This window comes from Lepidochelys olivacea (genome assembly GCF_965140295.1).
Source record: "Lepidochelys olivacea isolate rLepOli2 genome assembly, chromosome: 1".
Classification (NCBI taxonomy): Eukaryota; Metazoa; Chordata; order Testudines; family Cheloniidae; genus Lepidochelys; species Lepidochelys olivacea.
The window spans coordinates 21,954,685-21,974,349 of NC_140411.1; the positions used below are offsets into that span (position 1 = coordinate 21,954,685).

Sequence of the window (19,665 nt, forward strand, 5' to 3'; positions counted from 1 at the left end):
AACTTAGACCCTGTGGTGCTACACATCGTGCCAGAACATGAGAAATAGCACCAGTGACGTGATCTGACACTTTTCCTAAAGGGTCCAGCATGTGCATGTTGTCTCTTAGACACCTGCAAGTTTTTTTCTCTAGACAGAGAGAGATCTGCTAATGTTTACTGGTATTAGCACCAATATGGGCTGAGGCGCCAAACTGAGATCTTTTTTGCACCAGATGTAATTGAGTTAACTTCATATTTCTCTTCTCCCTGCCACCCAATGCAACTTCGAATGGCTGCATTAAAAAAATTAACTGCAGCACTAAGTATGCGGTAACATGAAGAGCAAAACATCGAGACACAAAACAAATGGAGGTATAAACCCTGCAGGAAATAAGACCTCTCATTGCTGCTGTTGGTGATTTTTTTTTAAATATATATATGTTTTATTTAAAAAATATAAGAAGTGCAATGGCAACTCTAAATTGGAAGCACAAACAACAGACAGGAAAAAATAAATAATGTACTACAGTAACCAAAGACTGATGGAAAAATTGATTGTACTCAGCCATAGTGTTACTGTTCACTGTAAAGCACAGCACATGACAAAACAGAACATTTACTAATAGGATAATATCTTAAAAGGTCGCATGCTGAACTAAGAAACAAAGAAGCAGATGTGGTTGCTTAAAAACAGAGTTGAAAATTAGAATGGAGTTCCTGCTTTGGGATACTTGGTTATCAGTTCAGGTGGGCTCGGGCCCAACCTGAGACAACAGTACTTTGTCAGCATGGAAATATCAAAACTTCCAAGGATCTAGGACTTTCCTGTGGATTTCTGCATAATTATCCAGAATCTAAGCTTTTTTTTTTTTTAATGTCTAGCCCTTCTGGTGATGGAGATAGTTTAGAAACTCTACGGGTATTCTGTCTTTGAATCTGTGCTGGCCAGGCAGGAAAAAAAATAACAATAGAGGAAGCATGAACTTCTCACATCCATTTTAATACAGTGTTAACCATGAGGCCTAATGAACGCTACAGGACCCATATTGCAAACCCTGTCACTGCTGATGGCTGTTTTATAAACATCCAGCGAATCAGCCTATTTACTGAGAGTGGCTGCATGTACCTGTCATATCAGGACAGCATAGAGACACAAGGCTGAAAGTTTTGGATAGACAAGTAACTGAATATTCTATTGGTAACTTGGGTAACTGAAATGTTTGCCCTTAAAATGTCATTACACATTAGGATCGAAGTAGCCACCAGCTAAAATGTGTTGGACTCCTGCAGTATTTTGTAGGTTCTCTATAAAATGTGGTCCAGCAGCAGCAGCAAAGGCAGTTCATCTATTTGTAACTATCCTCCAGATGTGGTACAGCGAAATCTGTATCAGTATATGAAATAAGGGCCAAGTGAAACAGCAAGCAAGAACTTCTCACCCCTGCCCATATACCCCAAGCTGAAATTCCACAGATTTTCCCCAAATTCCCCACAAATGTCCATTGCCTCAGTCTGGTGAAAACACCTGTTGACTGTGAAATGAAATGATGACACAAGTTAGTCAGTGGCCTGCCGGCAAAAAGGACTAAATGCTTCTGGATTTCACTTACAGCATAAGGAATGATTATAAAATGTTTTCCAATGAAGATTACGGCACCCTTCAAGAGAGAAAATAATATACTGCATTCAAGTCACTGACATTTTGCCTCTGAAAAATCATCTGTTTCAATTTAAAGATGCATCATCCTAGTATTTCCAAAACAACAACAACAAGAACAACAAAACCCTGTAGGGTAGTCAATTTGAGTTCTTTCCACAGGAATTGATCATGATTAAATAAAAGGAAAGAGAAGGATTAAGTTGAGAAAAAAAAAGCAAATTGCCATCTAAAATTTAAGAAATTATAGGGTTTGTTAATGTTATTAGATAATTTGTTGCAAAAAGGGATAGTGCAACTTGAAGGTCCTCTTTACATTTTACAGCCAGACCAGGGTGCAAATATTTAATCTTTCAATTAATTAATCTTTACAAAATATCTCACAAAACATTTTTCACCTATAGAAATTAGTTTCTATACATCAATATATTTTAATTTTTATAAATTATTCCATCATTAAGTGCCTTCTATCAGTATAAATGGTAAAACAGATAATCCAAAATTTTAAAGCTTTTCCCAGTTGTATCCCTCCTTTTCAGTTTAGGTACTGTGAATCCTTACACATGTGAGTGGGTATATGTGTGATGTGAAATGCTTCTGTTCTCTTCCCAACACCAAATTCCATTGAAATAAACTACTGGGGGTTATTTCCTGATATAATGGTGTGTCCAGAGAGGAAAAAGAAATGCTTGACTTGGTTTTGGAAATCAAAACATGTGCATAGTTACCAAAGTCAAGGTGTACCAACTACTGATGTGCAATGACAAGCTTAGCACCCAATCCAACTTCAATGGGAATCTTTCCATTGACTTCAATAGGAGTTGGAACAGGTTCTATGGGCTCAATCCAGCAAGGTGCACGTAGCCCTGATCCACCATAACAATTAAGCACATGCTTAGTCCCATTGACATTAATGGGACTACCCACAGGTGTATGAACCGGGGTCAAGTGTTCAGCCCTTGCAGGCTCAAGCCCTACACGAGGTCTAAGAGCTGGGAAACTTCTCTTTAAACCGATCAACACACTGAGCTCAGCCACTGAAATCGCTCATGATGTCCATGTGGGTGCAGTAGTGGCTAGCTCCCTTTGACAGAGGGTCCCCATGTCAAAAGTTTATACCTACAACAGGTGCTTTGCGCACACATGAGATTTGCTTTGTATGGTAAAAAGTCTTTTTGTTCCTACCCTTTTGACCCATCACTGTCCTTCATGGCTTCAAACACTTTGTGTTGTACATTCATAAAATTTCACATTGACTGCAAGAACATAAATGCAACAAAAACAGGAAAGCCTCAAAATAGCATAGTGTTGTTTTCTTCTAAATATTCTTCCGTCATAATCAGAGGTGCAGTGGCTAATTTATAACTTTTCCTTTGAAGGAATCCAGATGAAAGGCCCAGATTGTTCTTCAATTACAAGTTTGCATTGATTATATATTTCTTCTAAGCTTTCTCCTTGGACAATAGCTGCAATATGAAAACAATTCATTTTTTAATTGGTACAGTCTACAGCAGCAGCTGCCAGCACAGTTTCAATATTAACCTAGAAGTTGATAAAACTGGAAGAAATAATAATAATGCACATGAACTGTGCAGTGTAGGGAAAGCCATGCACCCTGAAGATCCCAAATGAGTCCAATACAATGGTGATCCACCAAAACAGAGATCCAGTGCCATTGCTTATTGTAAGAGCATTAGCCTGGGCTCACCTTTGCTGTGGCAGGGAAATAAACATGGCACCTTGTTGTGCTAGCCTGAAAACCTGCATCCCAATAAGAAGTCACTTCCAAAGGAGGGCAGGGTGTGGGATTTCTGTTGTGGGAAGTCAAGCTTTGCATCTTGCAAACGGACTCCTTAGGAGCCCTGCCAGTGGAGGCTGTAGCAGGGATACACGGTCCATCTTCTGACTGACCTGGTTGTGGCCCACCCTTCCTGAACTAGTCGCTGCCCACTTTTCCAAGAAACCTGGGACCCCAGCTTCTGTGGCCATAACTTCATCCTAGCAGATTGTACTCTCATGGGGGCCATGGAATTAGCCCACACCTTTCACTAATGTAAAGATTTTTACTGCTGTAAGATTTTGTTGGTGACCCCAGGGATAAGGCAAAAGCTGAACTGAAATGTAGGTCACCATTATATGTGTTCACTAAACCTTTCCTATATCTGGGGAAAATTAAAACATTAGCAAATTAGTAGAGTGGCTCTTCAGAACATAACTAACCAGATAGAAACTGTGCAAAGGGCAGCTGGAGATACTTTTTGTGCAAATATGTTCAATTAGAGCTGGTACAAAGATGGCATGAGCTTTTTGTAATTTTTGTGTGAAAACTTCAACCCTTTATTCACTGCAATCTGCTATTTCTTCATAATATTTTGTGCAGCTCTACGTTCAGTTCCTACAAGACATACAGAACATAGTTTTGTAGTGTTTAGCTATCTTTAGACTATAAAAATACAAATGTCCCTTTGCTTTGTCTGTAACGAATTAGTTACCTAGGGTCCATACACCGACCCGTTTTCAAGAACACCTCTCTATTGCCAGTGTTTTGTTGTAGCCCAAAAAACAGTCTAGATGTATTTATATTTAACCCTTCAAACCTTGACACAAAGGAACATGCTTCCTCTATTGCCAGAAAGAGGTGTTTTGTGTTTTAATTTCAGCACACACAACACTATGTTTTGAAAGGTTGCTTCTTGAATGAAATGTGCTTTCTGAAGTTCTAGGTCTGGCATTTTTTGTGCTCAGTTTAACTGCATACATTGCAATGCTACTAGGCTATACATAAACCACAGCGCACATTGGGTAAAATCCTGGCCCCATTTCAGTCAATGGCATAACTCCCATTGACTTGGCCAGGATTTCATCTAGTATTGGCAAACTAGCTCCCAGTTATAACACTTCAGTTGTGTAGTTCTGGCAATGGTTACAGTGAAATGAGATTATTTTATTTTCCCCACAAAGATTAGACTTTGGGCCATGTTCATGTCATGTATAAGTGGGTACCACTTTAGTGAAGCTGCATCTGCTTTTGCCAACAGCGAGTCTGGTCTTGTATTATTTCATATTTTATATAGTGAAGAGATAGATCATTTGCCAAAGGGAGAAAATGATCCTCTTGGGAAATGAATTTCAAAAGTGCCGGGCTCGGCTCCCACTGCAGTTAATGGAGTTGTGTGGTCTCTGCACCACTGAAAATCAGTTCTCTTGTATTTAGCTGCCTGAATATGGATTTAGGTCCTAACTTTAAGGCAACTGAGTCTGAAAGCACTGACCTATCACCTGCTTTTCATTATTCCATGGTAGAGCTGCAAAATTATTTACAAATGATTTGCTCTTTAAAAATCCTTTTGAGGTCAATATATTGTTCACAATGGTAAAGACAAATGCAGAAGTCCAGCAGGGTAAAATTCTGTGCGGATCAATGCAAGTACCCAATGCGAGGACCTGCTAAGTGAATCGCAGAATTCCTGCTGACTTTAAGGGGAACAGGATTGGGACAATCAGGTCCCGTCATGCATCACTGAAGTCAGTAGGAGTTTTGTCACTGACTTCAAGAGGCACATAATTCACTTCATACATATTCATTGATATGGGGCAGTGCTGTTTTCCCATTGACTTCAATGGGAACTGATAATGCTCAATATTGGGCCTTTATTGTGGCACTCATTCTTTCAAGCTAGAGATAGAGCTGACTTGTGGTCATGGATTGAACCCTTGGGGACAGGTGTTTTGAAGTGACTTCATACCTGTAAAATATTCTCCAAATTCTTGTTCTAATTTAAGTGCTCGCTCGTAGGTTTTCTTGGCTTGTTCCTCTGTAAGACGTTTGTTCATTTCCCTAGAAATATATTTTTCAATATTAGTTCAAAGTAATTAACAAATCAGCCCTTTATTGAATCTGAATTACAAAAAGATTGAAAGTCTTTCTAAAAGGTAAGCTGTAATTCAACCAGAAATTATTGGTCTTGAGACAAGAATTACGGGGTGGAATTCTTTGGCTCATGTTGTGCAGGAGGTCTGACTAGATGATTGTCATGGTTCCTTCAGGCCTCACAATGTATGCATCAAAGAAAGCTTAACCTTCTGCAGTTAGACTGCATGGAGATGCAAGAGAGGGGTGACCATGTCTTATCCTAATGCATGCTGGGAGCACAGAGAGGCCAGGGGCAGCAATAGCCGTACAGGAGAGACTGCTGAAGAGGGGCTGTCCCTTAATGCCATGGGAGGCTTTTAGAGTGCTAGAATAGGGTGTAGGCTTTGTGGAGCCTAAGATTACAATGGGTGTGGCTCCTGTGCAAAACTCCCACTGAATTATTGTACATCTGTTATATGTACAGGGACCTTCTTACAGTTGAACTCACACCACCACTCATTTTGCTGTAACTGGAATTTCAGTTTGCATATTAATTTTGGAAATTTCATTTTATTTTCCAATAGACAGAACATCATCGAGTGGAGTTCACTTTCAGTAGGTTCCACTGTCCATGTGTGCACGCTTACGCTTTAGTGAATGAGAAGGAGAGCGTGTCTATATTTCTTAGGCAGACACAGATATCTTAACTTCAGGAATAAGAGAAAAATCATAGGGACAAACAAGGGAAACCCCAGACATCTCTGGATTTATAGACTCTCCCGCAAATGATTCTCCCTTTCTCCATGGTGAAGATACAGCCATGAAAATGTAGCAGCTTAACAGAAATATCTCTAGCCCCCAGATAGCAGGTATTACCTGTAAAGGCCTGACTGGTAACATTTATATTGTGCCACTGAGGCACAGCTGTCCTTTGGGTGCAGTGTGGAGATGCACCATCCTACCGGGGCTTGGCAAAGGATTTTGCCTCTGGAAGATGCAATCCCTCCCTAAGATTGCCAGCCTGATTCGCACCCCTGTGTGCCTCTGAATATGCAGGGATTACTCTTTTTCCTGGCCCCCACACCTTCCCTCTTCTCCCACAGCCCACTCATGCGAAGGCTAAGGACCATCTGGTACTAAGTCCCGCCAATTTCTTTCCTCCCCACCTCTTCAAAAACAAAACCCAAGGAAATGTAATGCAATCCTCCCTCTGTTAACGTGAGTTGAAGCAGACAGTCAAAATCACAGCCAGCCTCGAAAACTTGACATTTCCAAGAGAAAAGGTAGCTTGATGATGTTCCGCATTGGTAGTATTTTCTGTTCCTGATTTTTCTAGTTAAAGGAGTAGCTTCTGTCATAACATTTGTATTGTAAAATGTAGACCATAAATGTACTGGATACCAGTAACATTCTTGTATTGCACTAGTTTTACCATTTGATGGAGCTCACCACTTAATTACTGTAAGAGATATAATTTTCTGTACATGTACAGCTGTTAATACTGTGTATTGTGGCTCAGAAAGAACAATGTTCACGTTGATTTAGTACTTTGTGTACACCAGAAGATGTCCAAAGTCTTAACAATAAAATACAGACCTAGTTTGCTTTACCTTTTCTATAACATGGTTACTTATTTTTCAGAAGAGCAGGGAACTTTGTCAAGGCAACATAGGGAAACAAGCTCACACCACATTATAAAAGGAAGCATCCTGTATTTCACATGAATCTCATTTAATGTTCTGCACTGAAACCACATGAAAATGTGGTAATGGACTGTATATGGCATGACATTTGATGCATGTAGGAAATTATGTGCATGATGATGCATAAAATCTTATGCCTGTGAGTGCATGACAGCATGTATTTGTTACAGTTGACCTACCCCTTAGTTTCTTTCATCAGGGACAGCAATCTGCCTGCTGAAAAATGCTGTATATATATCATGGGTAGTTAAAGCTACGAAAATGTATTTCTATAAATGTCTCTAAAGTTGGCTGTTTGTATAACTGAATGTGTAACCCCATTAATGCTGCTTCATCAATTACACAATGTTTGTAGCAACTTCTCTGTAAAATATAGTACTCCGGCTCCATCACTCCAGGGGGTAGATTTTCGAGTACAGGATAGGGAAGGTTTATTTGAAAACATACGTCAGTCGTTTATGGGTTATATGAACAGGTTTGGAATTAGTATACGTAAGTCTGACTCATCGTACTAAGCCGGGAACATTACCGTTCAGTGAAAGGGTTGCGATTGACCGAAAAGTCTTCAGGCTGGACTCTCGGGCATGCTGAGGCCTTGTTACTGTACTAGCAGTGTAAAGGGGCCTTAATTTATACTCACTTTAAGACCTTTTTAGATATTGCCAGAGTGATGTAAAGGAGCCTCAGGGTAAATGAGAATTGGGCCCTTCAGTTTTAATTAATCGTTTCAGTGACAAGTCATCTCTATGGTTTTTGTCTTTGTGTTTGGTCTAGTTGGCAAATTTTTGTCGGGTGTGGTTTGTTTGGTTATTATATTGACGTTGAACATGTTTGCGTGACAGGGAGTATTGGTTAAGCGTAGTTAAATCTTATGCCTGGGGGGGGGTCTATGCAGAGTTTATTGTACTGGTATAACTATTTTGGCTATGGATGTAGTTCTTTACTGAAATCATTATACCTGTATAATTAATAATGTGGACACAATAATATTGGTATGAAGGTTCTCGCTTATTTCCCTTCCTGTACTGGAATATGGCACTTTTATACCTGTGTAACTGCATCTGCACTAATGGTGTGTGTGTGTATTGATGTAACTATGCTGGAATAGTTAAAGTGGTACAGTTTGTATGTAGACAAGCCCTTAGCTGTATTACCTGTCACTAGAAACCTTAGATTACTAAGGCCACGTCTACATGGCAACACTCAGGAAAGTTATGGTAAATCAACTGAAGTTAAAGCACGTTAAACCCCCACATGGCTGCTCTCATTCAGGAGTAAAGTGGTTTTAGTTCCCTCTAATGCAGTCTCCTTTGGAGGACTAAGCCCACTTTACTCCAGAGTGAGAACATCTGCTTGGAAGGTTTAACCCTGCATTTTAACTCCTGCACATTGACTTCACACCTCTAGCTGATTCGCCTTAACTTTCCTGCCCCCTTGTAAAAAGCCTGAGACCTACTCCTTTCACTACAGTACAGTTCAGTACAGTTCACTACTTTCACTACAGTACAGTTCAGTGATGTGGGTAACTTTCCTGGGCAAGCAGCTCAGTGTTGTGCCATTATCCTCTTGACATTGGCCTCAGAAAGAATTGCATTAACTGTGTTAAGAGGTTTTTATTCATATTGGAAACTAACTATTGGTGACGATTCCTTAGGAAGACACATATTAAAGAGATGACTTCCAATGTATTGGCTGCAGGGGAAAGCATGGAATTTGTACGTTTAAATGTTTTGGAGTGTCTGATTTCTATATATTTCCTATTCTTTTCAAGAATTTTTTAGTCTTATTCTGTTTGCATAACATACTAATATAAACCATGCTACAAGGACCCTAGTTGTTGTTTGTCCTACAAAATCTTGATGTTCTAGTTAAAAGCTCCTTCTGCAGAGCATTTCTAAAATAAGACATTCAAAGATCTATAAAAGCCTCTTATTCCAGAAGCAAAAAATAATGGATTTCACATTGTTTGTCCCTGTAGTACTGTCTGCACTGATGAGATTTGGCTGAAAGCTTTTTTTACTCTAATGAAAGTAAAAAATAGCCTACCTATATTTTTGATACATATCCTTAAAGAAACTGCCACTAACTCGACAGGATTTATGCAGACCAAAACTTAGTATTACTTCTGTTTAATAATAGGATAACAATCACAACACTTCGCATGTATATAGTGCTCTTCCTCCTTTGAGCTCTTCTTATGCTGCGTAGGTATTCTTATACCAAACAAATCAAACCTTTACATTATCTCTATCTCTCCTATTCTAATTGTGTTGAATCTTGTATGTGTCTTTTCTGTACACTATATGCTTATCAGACATGGGGCCATCTTTATTTCTGCATATTGTACAGCACCAGACACAGTGTCAATGCTAAATAAATAATGAAAACATTTTACAGACGTGGAAAACCCAGAGCATCTAAGTCACTTCCCCAAAAATCAAACGATGAGTGGACACAGGATATAGGTTGTCTGACTTCCATTCTCAAACCACTAGGTAATGCTGACTGGTTATTTATTGTGTAAATGAAAATAAATTCTTTAGTATTCCAGATTTCCTTTGATTTGTTTGGTTTTCCTGACTTTGGAGAACAGGCAAAATGCTGGCTTGAGACCTTTGCTGTGCCTGCTGAGACAGGAGTCCAAAACTAGCCTGGAGGATTATATACTTACATTAGTGGCTCCAATGATTTAGGCTTAATGAAGATAGCAATGGGATAGAGTTGTGCAGCTTGTAACCGTTTAATAGCATTTCCTGATACATCAAGTATACAATGCTTGCCCTGTTGGAAACAGATGAGGATGTGTTTATTTCTGCAGCGTTTATTGCAAGTCAACCAAAAGAAAGGAAGGAAGCCTAAAATGCAGTGTTCCAGAAAACAAACATTACTAACTCACCAAGAGAAGGCTAGACTCCAGGGCACTTACTCGGCTGTTTACTTCCACAATATTTCTTTTGCTTTGATGCCAGCAAAAGAAATAAATTGAAGATGTGGAAGACAACTTTATCAGTTTTGGAAGATCAAACAGGATGAACTTAAAGGTGGAAGGGGGGATTTTATGTGGACATCAGCAAATATTGTTCCTAAGAGTAACAGCATGCCCTTGTACTTGAGATCCAGAGCAGGACATCAGGAGATCTGCGGTCAGCTCCTGGCTCTGACACAGACTTCCTGTGTGACCTTGGGAAAGTCCCTTAACCTCTTTGTGCCTCATTTTTATATCTGTATAATGGGGCTAATAATACTTACCTACCTCACAGGGGTATCTGTAAGGCTACAATTATTAATGTTCATGACACATTTTGTGTTATGTATTGTTGTAATACTCATCATTTATAAAACACTTTTCATCTTCAACTGCTTTACAAGATGAACTATTTAAATAATCTGGACACTACTATATGAGGTAGGTGTGTATTATTCTCACTTTACAGGTAGAGAAACTGAGACACAGAGGTTAAATGACTTGGCCAGGGCCACAGAGGGAGCTTGCCTCGGAGATGGGATTAGAACTCAAGAGTCCCAGGCACCTAATCTTGTGCTTAAATCACATCCTTTTTCCAAGGTCAGAAAAATATAATGGAGATGTATGCTGACTGAAAGGTAGGAAGGGTGTTTTGCTATCCATATTGCTATGATGATGTTATGTTCTTGGATGCGTGGTACCACATCTGGAACAGAAAGAACTCCAGCCATACTGTCTGGTTTGAATGCTGCCCAAAGGCAGTGCTCCTGGGATTAAAGACCAGTGCAGAGAAATTCCACACCTCCAGATGTTGTGAGTTACTTAGCATACTTTGGGCACGGTAGGCATTCAAATAGTACTCATGGGCATTTAGCCTGAATTGAATTATATTCCTGTTGCATCTAGAAGTTAAAGTGAAAGGGATGACTTTGCAGAGAAGAATGACACCTTGGGTCAAGAGCACTGGTACATGCATACCCTTCACTACATACTGGAAATGGTCTAGTGTATCTTTAGGAGAACAAAAACCGCCCCTTTCCATCTTAGCTTAACTCTGAGTTTATTGAGAAGAAACTTTGCACATTTAAAACAAAAGGAGAGAGTATCCTGATGGTATCGAATAGTTTGGCCTTTGAAGAGATGGGATGGAGCTAGCTGGTCTTCTCCCAAAGAGGTAAAAAGGGAGGAAGTTTAAAATAAATAACGTTTATTTACTATTATCCCTGCCATGAAATAACCCATGTACTGTTGGACCCTGGACAAGAGAAAAATATGCTCCCTGCTCTTAACTTCAACCTAACTCTCAGTATTACCACACTGGGGGCAAATCTACTCATGGTCATGCACTGGTGTAAATCCAGAGTAATTATATTGACTACCATGGACTTACATCAGTGTAAAAGTCAGAGCAGACCCTAGACCAATGAGAGTCTTGCAACGGACTTCAGTGGGGGCAAGTTTAGGTTTATAATCCCCAGTCAATCTTTTCATTACATTTCTAGCTTAATTTTCCCTCTTTCTCATTACGTTTCCCCTCCATTCTGTCAAACCCAGTCCTAGCTGGCTGGGCCCCCTTCATGGCTAGGCTCTTTATTTTCAGAGCGATTCTAATACCCATAAAGCTGCAAGAAAATCATGGATTTTAATGCCGTAAGAGCAACTTGTAGCAGATACTGCAATTTATAGTTGCTGCAAATTTCAGCCCTTGGATGCTGCCGCTGGGGGCAGGGACCGTCTCTCTGCAGCGGCGCATGCCCCGCTCCCCACTGAGATGGGGAGCAACCTGGCTTGCAGTGGCAGCCCAGCTGCCCTCCTGCTGACATGGGGCCCCAGCAGCCTGGCCCAGTAGGGAGCTGCAATGCAGGGGGAGGAAGAGCCTGTGCTGTGGCTGCTGCTGCCAGTGGGGGGGAGGAAGGGGGGGAGGGGTGCCTGCTCCAGGCACTTCTGCCTGCTCCTGGCTGCAATGGCAACTCTCTCCTGGGAAATTCGGGGGCTTGGGAGGGGGCGGAGCTGCAGTTTTGGTGCGACCACAACTTCAGCAAACCCACGGCCGCAACTTTTAACAGAACAAAAAGAACCCCACAACTTGTTTGCAGCCTTAAATATCCATAATTTTGAGGACACTATTTTGAAGATATTTTGTATATTTACAGCTGCCTGAAAGGCTGCAGTGGACAAAACAGGCTGTGTTGCAAGTGCAGTAAACATGGATGCAACCTACCCGTTCTGCTACGAATCTCACAGACTGCACACTAGTCCCATATAAATTATCATTGTACTGCCCAGCTTCTATAAATTTGTGCTCCTGGATATCCTTTTCCATCTGTTCCCTCGAAGTGACAAAGTGATAATCCCTCCCATCCACTTCATAGTCACGCTTCGGTCTTGTGGTGTCTGCGCAGACCAACAAAACACGGGAAAATTAGGATTTTTGTAGGCACTTTTCTCACCAAAAAATACACTACTTAACAGAGACCATTCCTGGCCAAATTCAGATCTGGTGTAAGCAGGAGCAGCTCATAAGTGCTGCCAGTATTTCAACAAAGGACTCCCATAAAAATGTCCCCCTTAGCCCACGAAAAGACCCAAGTCCTAGGGGAGAGTGAGGTCAGAGAGACAGGCTGAATGACTAGGAAATGCATCCAATATGCTTTCTAATGGGTGGGGAGCTTAGGAGCCAGAGCTCCCTGGGCTCCCATGCTCCCTGGGAGCCTGCATGAGCTGGCTCCCAGAGCTTCCAGGGTTCTTAGCATCTCACCTGGCGGGGGGTGGGGAGGGGGAGAGAGTCCAGGCTCCCACCAGGCACAAAGCCAGGAATCCCAGGCTCCATGGGTGACTGGCTCCCCCTCTAGCTGACTTCCTGGGCCACCCTAGTGGGTGGGCAGATAAAGTGCTTGGCTCTCCATCTCTCTGGACTACCAAGGAGCTAGCAGCTGGTTCCCTGTCTGGCTTGCTTGCCTGGTGAGTGAGCTACCTGGCTCCATATCTTCCTGGGCTGCTCTTGGGCAGGCTGCTCAGATCTCCGGCTCTGTGGGCAGGGGGGCTGCCTGGCTCCCTGACAGGTGAGGTGGCTGGAAATTTCAATTTGGGGTCTTCCAAAATGGATTTTTACAAACATTGGTGTTCTGTGGGAAATTCTGCATTTCTGACTTTTTGTTTCCCCATTTGGAACAATTCCCTCCCCTAGAAATGTGAAATTTCCCATGGGACAGAAATTCCATTTCCTGCACAGCTTCTATGAAACACTGCATCTCAGCTGGACCTTGGCTAGGAGTTTTACATCTCAATTGCAGATTTTAAAAATTGCTTTTGAGAAATACGATCACATAAAATAAATATCGACGCTGCTTTTGCATTGTGTGCTTGACATCAAAGAACCTACGAACTGTTACAGAATTCAGGAGTAGGCAGAAAAGAGTACTTACGTGGTACACATGATCCAAACTTATCAGGGAATTCAGATATCAAATCATCATTGAGCCGATCCTTCATAGGACCCAAAATAATAACGGGTCTGGTGTAATTAACTGAGCAACAGAAAGGAAAGTGATATTCAGATGAAGACTCTAACTTTTCTTTATTCTGACAGTAACATCAAATATTTACACAGGCTCACCAAAACTGATTTATAGCTCATAGGTGTGGAGTGAAGTTTTAGAAGATTTTTAGATGCTCATTTACAGGAATAAATTTAATTTTGTTCCACATGAGAGAGGCGCTGTTTTGTACACAGGTCCTATTTCAGAGCTCCCAGATGGAGCGCACCTTTGCAGCCAATGGCCTGCTCTACTCATAGCCTGATGGTACATAATGACTATCTTTGACAAGGTGGCTCATAGATGCTATCAGATGAACCATGTCATGAGAAATGGGAAGGAGACTGAGGGCTAAATTCTCCTGTCAGTTACACACAATCCCAGTGAAATCAACAGGGGTTGCACCCATATTAGGCCTTCTCTGCACTGGCAGCAGCATGTAGGGTATGAGTAGCTACACACTGCAGCGAAAAGCGGGCTGCGTCCACACCGTGGTGTGTAGCTACTCCTGGCAGTGAAAGGCCCTGGCAGGGGGAAGGCATCTGGGAAAATCTCCAGCAGTGTGGAGCTGCCAGAGCCGTTCCCTGTAGCAGGGAGTCAGCAGAACAGTACACTGCTACAAATAGCAATGTAGAGGGATCAGGCAGGTCTTTACTCACTTAAGCAGTGCCTCATTGTTCCCACTACTATTTATACCTGTGCTAGGGGGTGTGCAGCGTATGTTCTTGACATGTCACCATAAGGTGTGTGCAGTGCAGATGTACCATACAGACAAGGCTTTAGCCCTATGGTTTTATAATCACAGCAGAGTACCTACAGACTGGCATTGTGCAGGATAACCTGCCATGGGTAGAGGCTTACACTGTGAGGGAAACAACACTCTCAGCTTTGTGGTGAAGCTGAGAAAATGCACAAACACTCAATATCATATTCAATAACCATAGCTGCATCGGTGCCGCCGTAGTGCTTCTGGTGAAGATGCCCAAAGCCAACGGGACAGCGCTTTCCCGTCAGATTAGTAACTCCTGCCTCCATGAGAGGCAGTAGCTATATCGAAGGGAGAAGCTCTCCTGCTGACATAGCCTGTCCACACTGGCACTTTAGGTCGATGTAATTTACGTCGCTCCGGGGTATGGATTATTCACACCCCTAAGCAATGTAAATTATACCAAAGTAATTTGTAATGTAGACATAGGCTAAATATATTTATTAGTGGACGCCACCCACCAGCCCTGGGGCCAGAATACATGACCTGCTGTTGACACAACAAATGGAAGGTGGGGAGACTAAGCCCTAGGCCCCATTGGGTTGTTGCCCCACCTTCCATTTGTTGTGTCAAAAGTAGGCCATGTAGACTTTGGAAAAGAAACTGCAGAGAGGAGCTAGCTGGAGACAGAAGCCAGCAGAGAGGCTGCAAAAAGCAGCTGAAACAGGGACTGAAGGACACCAATGAGGGCATCTGTTTGCTTCCTGTAGTCTGTACTCTGAATGGTCTCCCCGCTGTGGTGACTAGGTGTTTGCTCCAGCCCCTCCTGCCTTCTGACTCATGGTCACCAGCCCCTTCCCCTCTACTTTATCTTTTCCTCTAGCTAATCCCCTCCCAAAAAATCTCACCAAAAGGATTTAAGAAAGAAGCCAAGCACCAACATGACATCTGCTGCCACTGCATTGTTCACTGTTTGCCTGTTGTATCCCTTTCCCTACACTCTGTCTGGCTTGTTTATTTAGATGCGTACGCTCTTTGGGGCAAGGACGGTCTCTTATTCTGTGTTCGAACAGAGCCTAGCCCAACAGGGCCCAGTTCTCAGCTGGCCCCTTGGCATGATAAATAATAACAGCAATAACAAAACGGCAGGTGAAACTTACTTTCCTGTCGTGTGACAGGTTCATAGGATAGGATGCAGTCTTCCAGTCCCCCTGATAAGAGAAAAAAGAAAATAAATGAAAGCTGACAAGCAGCACGTCACATATTAAAGATTTATGAATTGCTCCATACAGAAGTCAGATAAGAGTCAGTATTCCTCTCCTGCATTGCTGTAACCTGAACCCTTCCAAAGTCCCTTGCAATTTCACAGCAGCTTTTCTCAGCATTTGCTTAACTAGTCAATATACAACCGGGTTGTAGATGTGACAATGAAGCTTCTTTTATAGATTCATTAGCAATGGCTGTTCATGGGACTAGGGCAGGAAGTCAACAGATAATTTGTTGCATGGCAGCTTATTACAAAGCCTCCTTAAATCCCACTGGAAGAATTTGCCCCTTTGTTATAGTCCTTTTATGCTGCTGCAGGGTATGCTCCAGGTCTTGCTAATTTACTGGAAGGCCACATCAGCCCACAATAGGAGAGCACAAAACTGGCTGATAGCCATCTGAGCCCCCTCTCCTGCTGGGCGGAGCGTTTTATGTTGCACCTCGCAGAGAAGCAGCACAAAAATCTCTCCCCTCGTGTTGATATATTTGGGTCATTACAACTAGATTTGGTCACACAAACCAAACTGTGGCTGGTTAGGCTAACATGTGGTGTCATCACTAGGGACAGTTCGCATTTTGGCACAATCACTCCTGATTATGTGCAATCCCCATACATTCAGGGCCAGATTATACTTGGCCCTGTATCTATCTAGCTGAGGTATTTCTATGACCTCCCCTATTACCATAGCATCTGAGCACCTTGCCCTCCTCACACACCTTCCTGTGAGATAGGGCACTGCTGTCATCTCCACTTAACAGCTGGGGAACAGAGGCACAGAATGGCCAAGTGACGTGACCAACGTCACATAAAAAGTCTGTGGACTAGAGGCTGGGACTCAGACTACGCAGGCTGGCACCCTAACTGCTGCGCCCTTCCTCTCAAGAGGGGACAGAAAACCCCTGAATCTCTAAGTGCCAGGCACAGTCCCACCTTTTCCTCTCCATGGCCCCAGTCCAGCAAAGCCGTGAAACATGTGCTTAAATTTGAGGCAAACTTCATTTTAGTCCCAAAGTTACCACTACTCTCCACAAATTTAGTACCCGCCTCACTTTTACGGTGGAAAATTGTGTAAATCAGAAATACGAAACTGAGATTATAGAGAGAGGTAGTTACACTAGCCAAAGGAATCCCATGACTACGTCAATTTCCTGCATGCATAATTTGTGTTTCCCTCTCATTTTGGGTCTTTGTCATACATTCTATCTACGTTTGGGCCTTGGCAGGCTGAGAGGCATAGTTTGGGCTGGGGGAGTTTAAATGATGATTTTTCAATTGGTTTATTGCCTAGCTATGACACAGCATTCACTTCCTGATCTAACAGGGATTTAGTTTCATAAAACAATTCAGAGACCAGTTTAGAAATGGGCTAATCATGGATTTGAAAAGAACTATTGATTTAACCGAAGAGGCATGCCTTCATTTCATCTGCCTGCACTCAAGGGGGCCTGCATTGCCTTCCATTATGTTGCATCAACAAATACAGGCAAGCTTGTGCCTGTGACAAGGAGAATTTTAGGAAAAAAACAAACCCATTTTGACACTCGGTTTTTTAAAGTCTCTGAGGTGTCTCTAGACCCTAAGCTCCGCTACAGCCTAATGTTCATTTTGGGTATCGAATTATAACCAACGAAAATAAGCAGCTGCAGGTTTTATTGTCCATTTCATCCAGGGACTAGCAGCCATGTGTACGCATCATAAAACTGCTACTGTCAACCTTGGTGGTGGTATCAGCAGAGGATGGAGTGGGCTCTGGAGAAAAACAACCCTATCGTCTCATAGTGACCCCTGATGTGACATTCTGGCCAAACTCAAGTTAACGGCAAAATTCATCTTGAATTCAGTGGAGCCAGGATTTCATCCATTGACTCAGGAAGGTACTTGGGCATCTGAGCAGTCCCTTTGAAGTCAATAGGACTACCCAGGTGCCTTCAGCATGGCGCCTTCCTGAACTGGGGCCAGAGATAGGTTCCTCAAGATCAGGGCTGAAGGCCACTGGGCATGTCAGTTGGGAAGTTGACCCCACAGCAGGCACATTACATGAGAATTAAATTCCTTAAAAGTTGGGTGGGGGGGCAAAATATCACATTAATCTTGTAGTTCTTCAAGGACGGATGTGCACTTCGATTGTAACCAGATGGTAGCTTGTGATAATACATAATCAATCAGTACTAAGGGACTCTGAATTTGTCTTTAAAGTATTTAACATAACAAAGAGCTATGGAATGAATCAATAATGGAAACACTATAAACTTGCAATGGCTTTCAGATGTGATACACTGAGTGAAATTCAGTAGGGCAGAGGGCTTTCTTTACCATTTAACTAAGCCACATCACCCACATTAACGGCATGGCATCTTTTGCTGGCCCTAGTCTTATGGAACAGTCTTAAATAATTTAATAGAAAATGACAACCTTTCTGTAGGTTTTCAGAACCATCCCTTATACATTAAGACAAAATTATATCCCTGCTATAGAATTCTAGAGGATGGTTTAAATAAAAATCAACAGAAAGGATCTCATTCTCTGTTAAACTAATTGTCATAGAATCCAATTAAATTTCTCAAGAACCCTATTGTTTCGATCACTTACATTCTATAGGAGATTTCTACTAAGGTGTGCACTGGGGTGAATTTCATCCATTAAGAATAAAAAATAAGTGAAGAATAGACCTGGATGTTGCAACCCCCAAGGAGGACACGAATAGATTTCAGGGAATTGCCACCACCTGCCCTTTGTTTATGGGCAAATGGCAGGTGGGTCACCAAAACATTTTTCTGTTATAACTTGCAGTCACAGAATGAAAACCACAACCACTGGTTTAATGGACTGTGCATGGGAGAGCTATAAAGGGAATCTAGTAACAAGAAGGCAGATTGTGTCCATTAAATAATAATTAAGCAGTATTAAGCAGAGAATTACAAATATAATTTAGCTTAAAAAACACAGTTCATAAAAAGTGCTGGATTGACAGTAGTGGGGTCCCTTTACTTATCATTTTATTACTACACCTGTAGAAAACACAGAGATGGGCCAAAACTGGAACCTATCATTTGCACCCTTTCTAATTTTTGAACCTGTCCCTGGAGATTTGGTTCCAAACTAGATCCAAAAATGGGGGAGGGCCAGTTATCTTGATCGGGTCCATTTTAGTAACTATACAAATTACTTGAGTTATACTCACATGGTTTATGGTATCTGCAGAAACCCATTATAGCCTCTTAATTCATAGTTTTGTTTTATTTATACAGTCTGCTTCAGGTAGGCACTATCCACCTCCAACCAAAAATCCCTTCCATGGTGTCTGTATTTACATAATAGTACAATGCTTGTATTTAGATTATGACATTTTTCTATCGCGGCAGTTACAAAAAAGTTGGGCTTAGGGATAAAACATGATCCATTTTGAGATATCCACAGCTATTTGAGAATTAATGTAAGATTTACAAATAATCTGTGACTATTACACATGTGGTGCAGTTCATGGTGATATTTATTAACAAACTTCAATAGCAGGACAAAGCAAACTGTGCTGGGGATAACATTATAGTGGCCCTCTGTGTGGGTAGGTATCAGTCTGAGTGGGGTAATCCTTAACAGCTAGGCTCACCTGATAACCAAACAGAACAAAAATACTTTAACCTTTTTCTACCTATAGAAGGCTCAAAATTTTAATTATGGCCTTGGTTACATACAGAGGGTAAACTATGGTCCTTAATGATCTTCCTCATGTGCATGAATTTTTCTTTTTCTTCCTCCCTCCCCAAGTTTTAGTCAAGTATTGCCTACTTAGTTGATTAGTGAAATTATGCAATTAGGCTAAATAGATTTAGTAAAAGCATGTGCAATTTCTGGTGGCTGCTGTAAAAACCTTTATCGAATTGTGTATAAAAGAGGTATTAAAATTCATAGCCATTTTAAATTCTTCTTTTGGAAAACAAAAAGAGATTAGTCTACATCTGCAATGAGCTCCTCTAAACTTGGTTTGAAAAAATCGAGT

At 41.6% G+C, this 19,665-nt stretch overlaps 1 protein-coding gene across 13 annotated transcripts in view; it reads right to left on the reverse strand.

Moving 5' to 3' along the window:
• Nucleotides 1-962: 962 nt before the first annotated feature.
• DLG2 (discs large MAGUK scaffold protein 2) overlaps nucleotides 963-19,665 on the reverse strand; it is a gene marked incomplete at its 5' end in the record, with an annotated part of 1,505,837 nt that continues 1,487,134 nt past the window's right edge. For all 13 annotated transcript variants that reach the window (XM_084617703.1, XM_084617709.1, XM_084617707.1 and 10 more), the window contains 6 exons: nucleotides 963-3,104; nucleotides 5,385-5,476; nucleotides 9,866-9,975; nucleotides 12,381-12,553; nucleotides 13,585-13,686; nucleotides 15,562-15,612. In XM_084617703.1, coding sequence (XP_084473829.1) covers nucleotides 2,998-3,104; nucleotides 5,385-5,476; nucleotides 9,866-9,975; nucleotides 12,381-12,553; nucleotides 13,585-13,686; nucleotides 15,562-15,612 — 635 coding nt within the window. In that variant the 3' untranslated portion in view covers nucleotides 963-2,997. The remainder of the gene's footprint in view (nucleotides 3,105-5,384; nucleotides 5,477-9,865; nucleotides 9,976-12,380; nucleotides 12,554-13,584; nucleotides 13,687-15,561; nucleotides 15,613-19,665) is intronic.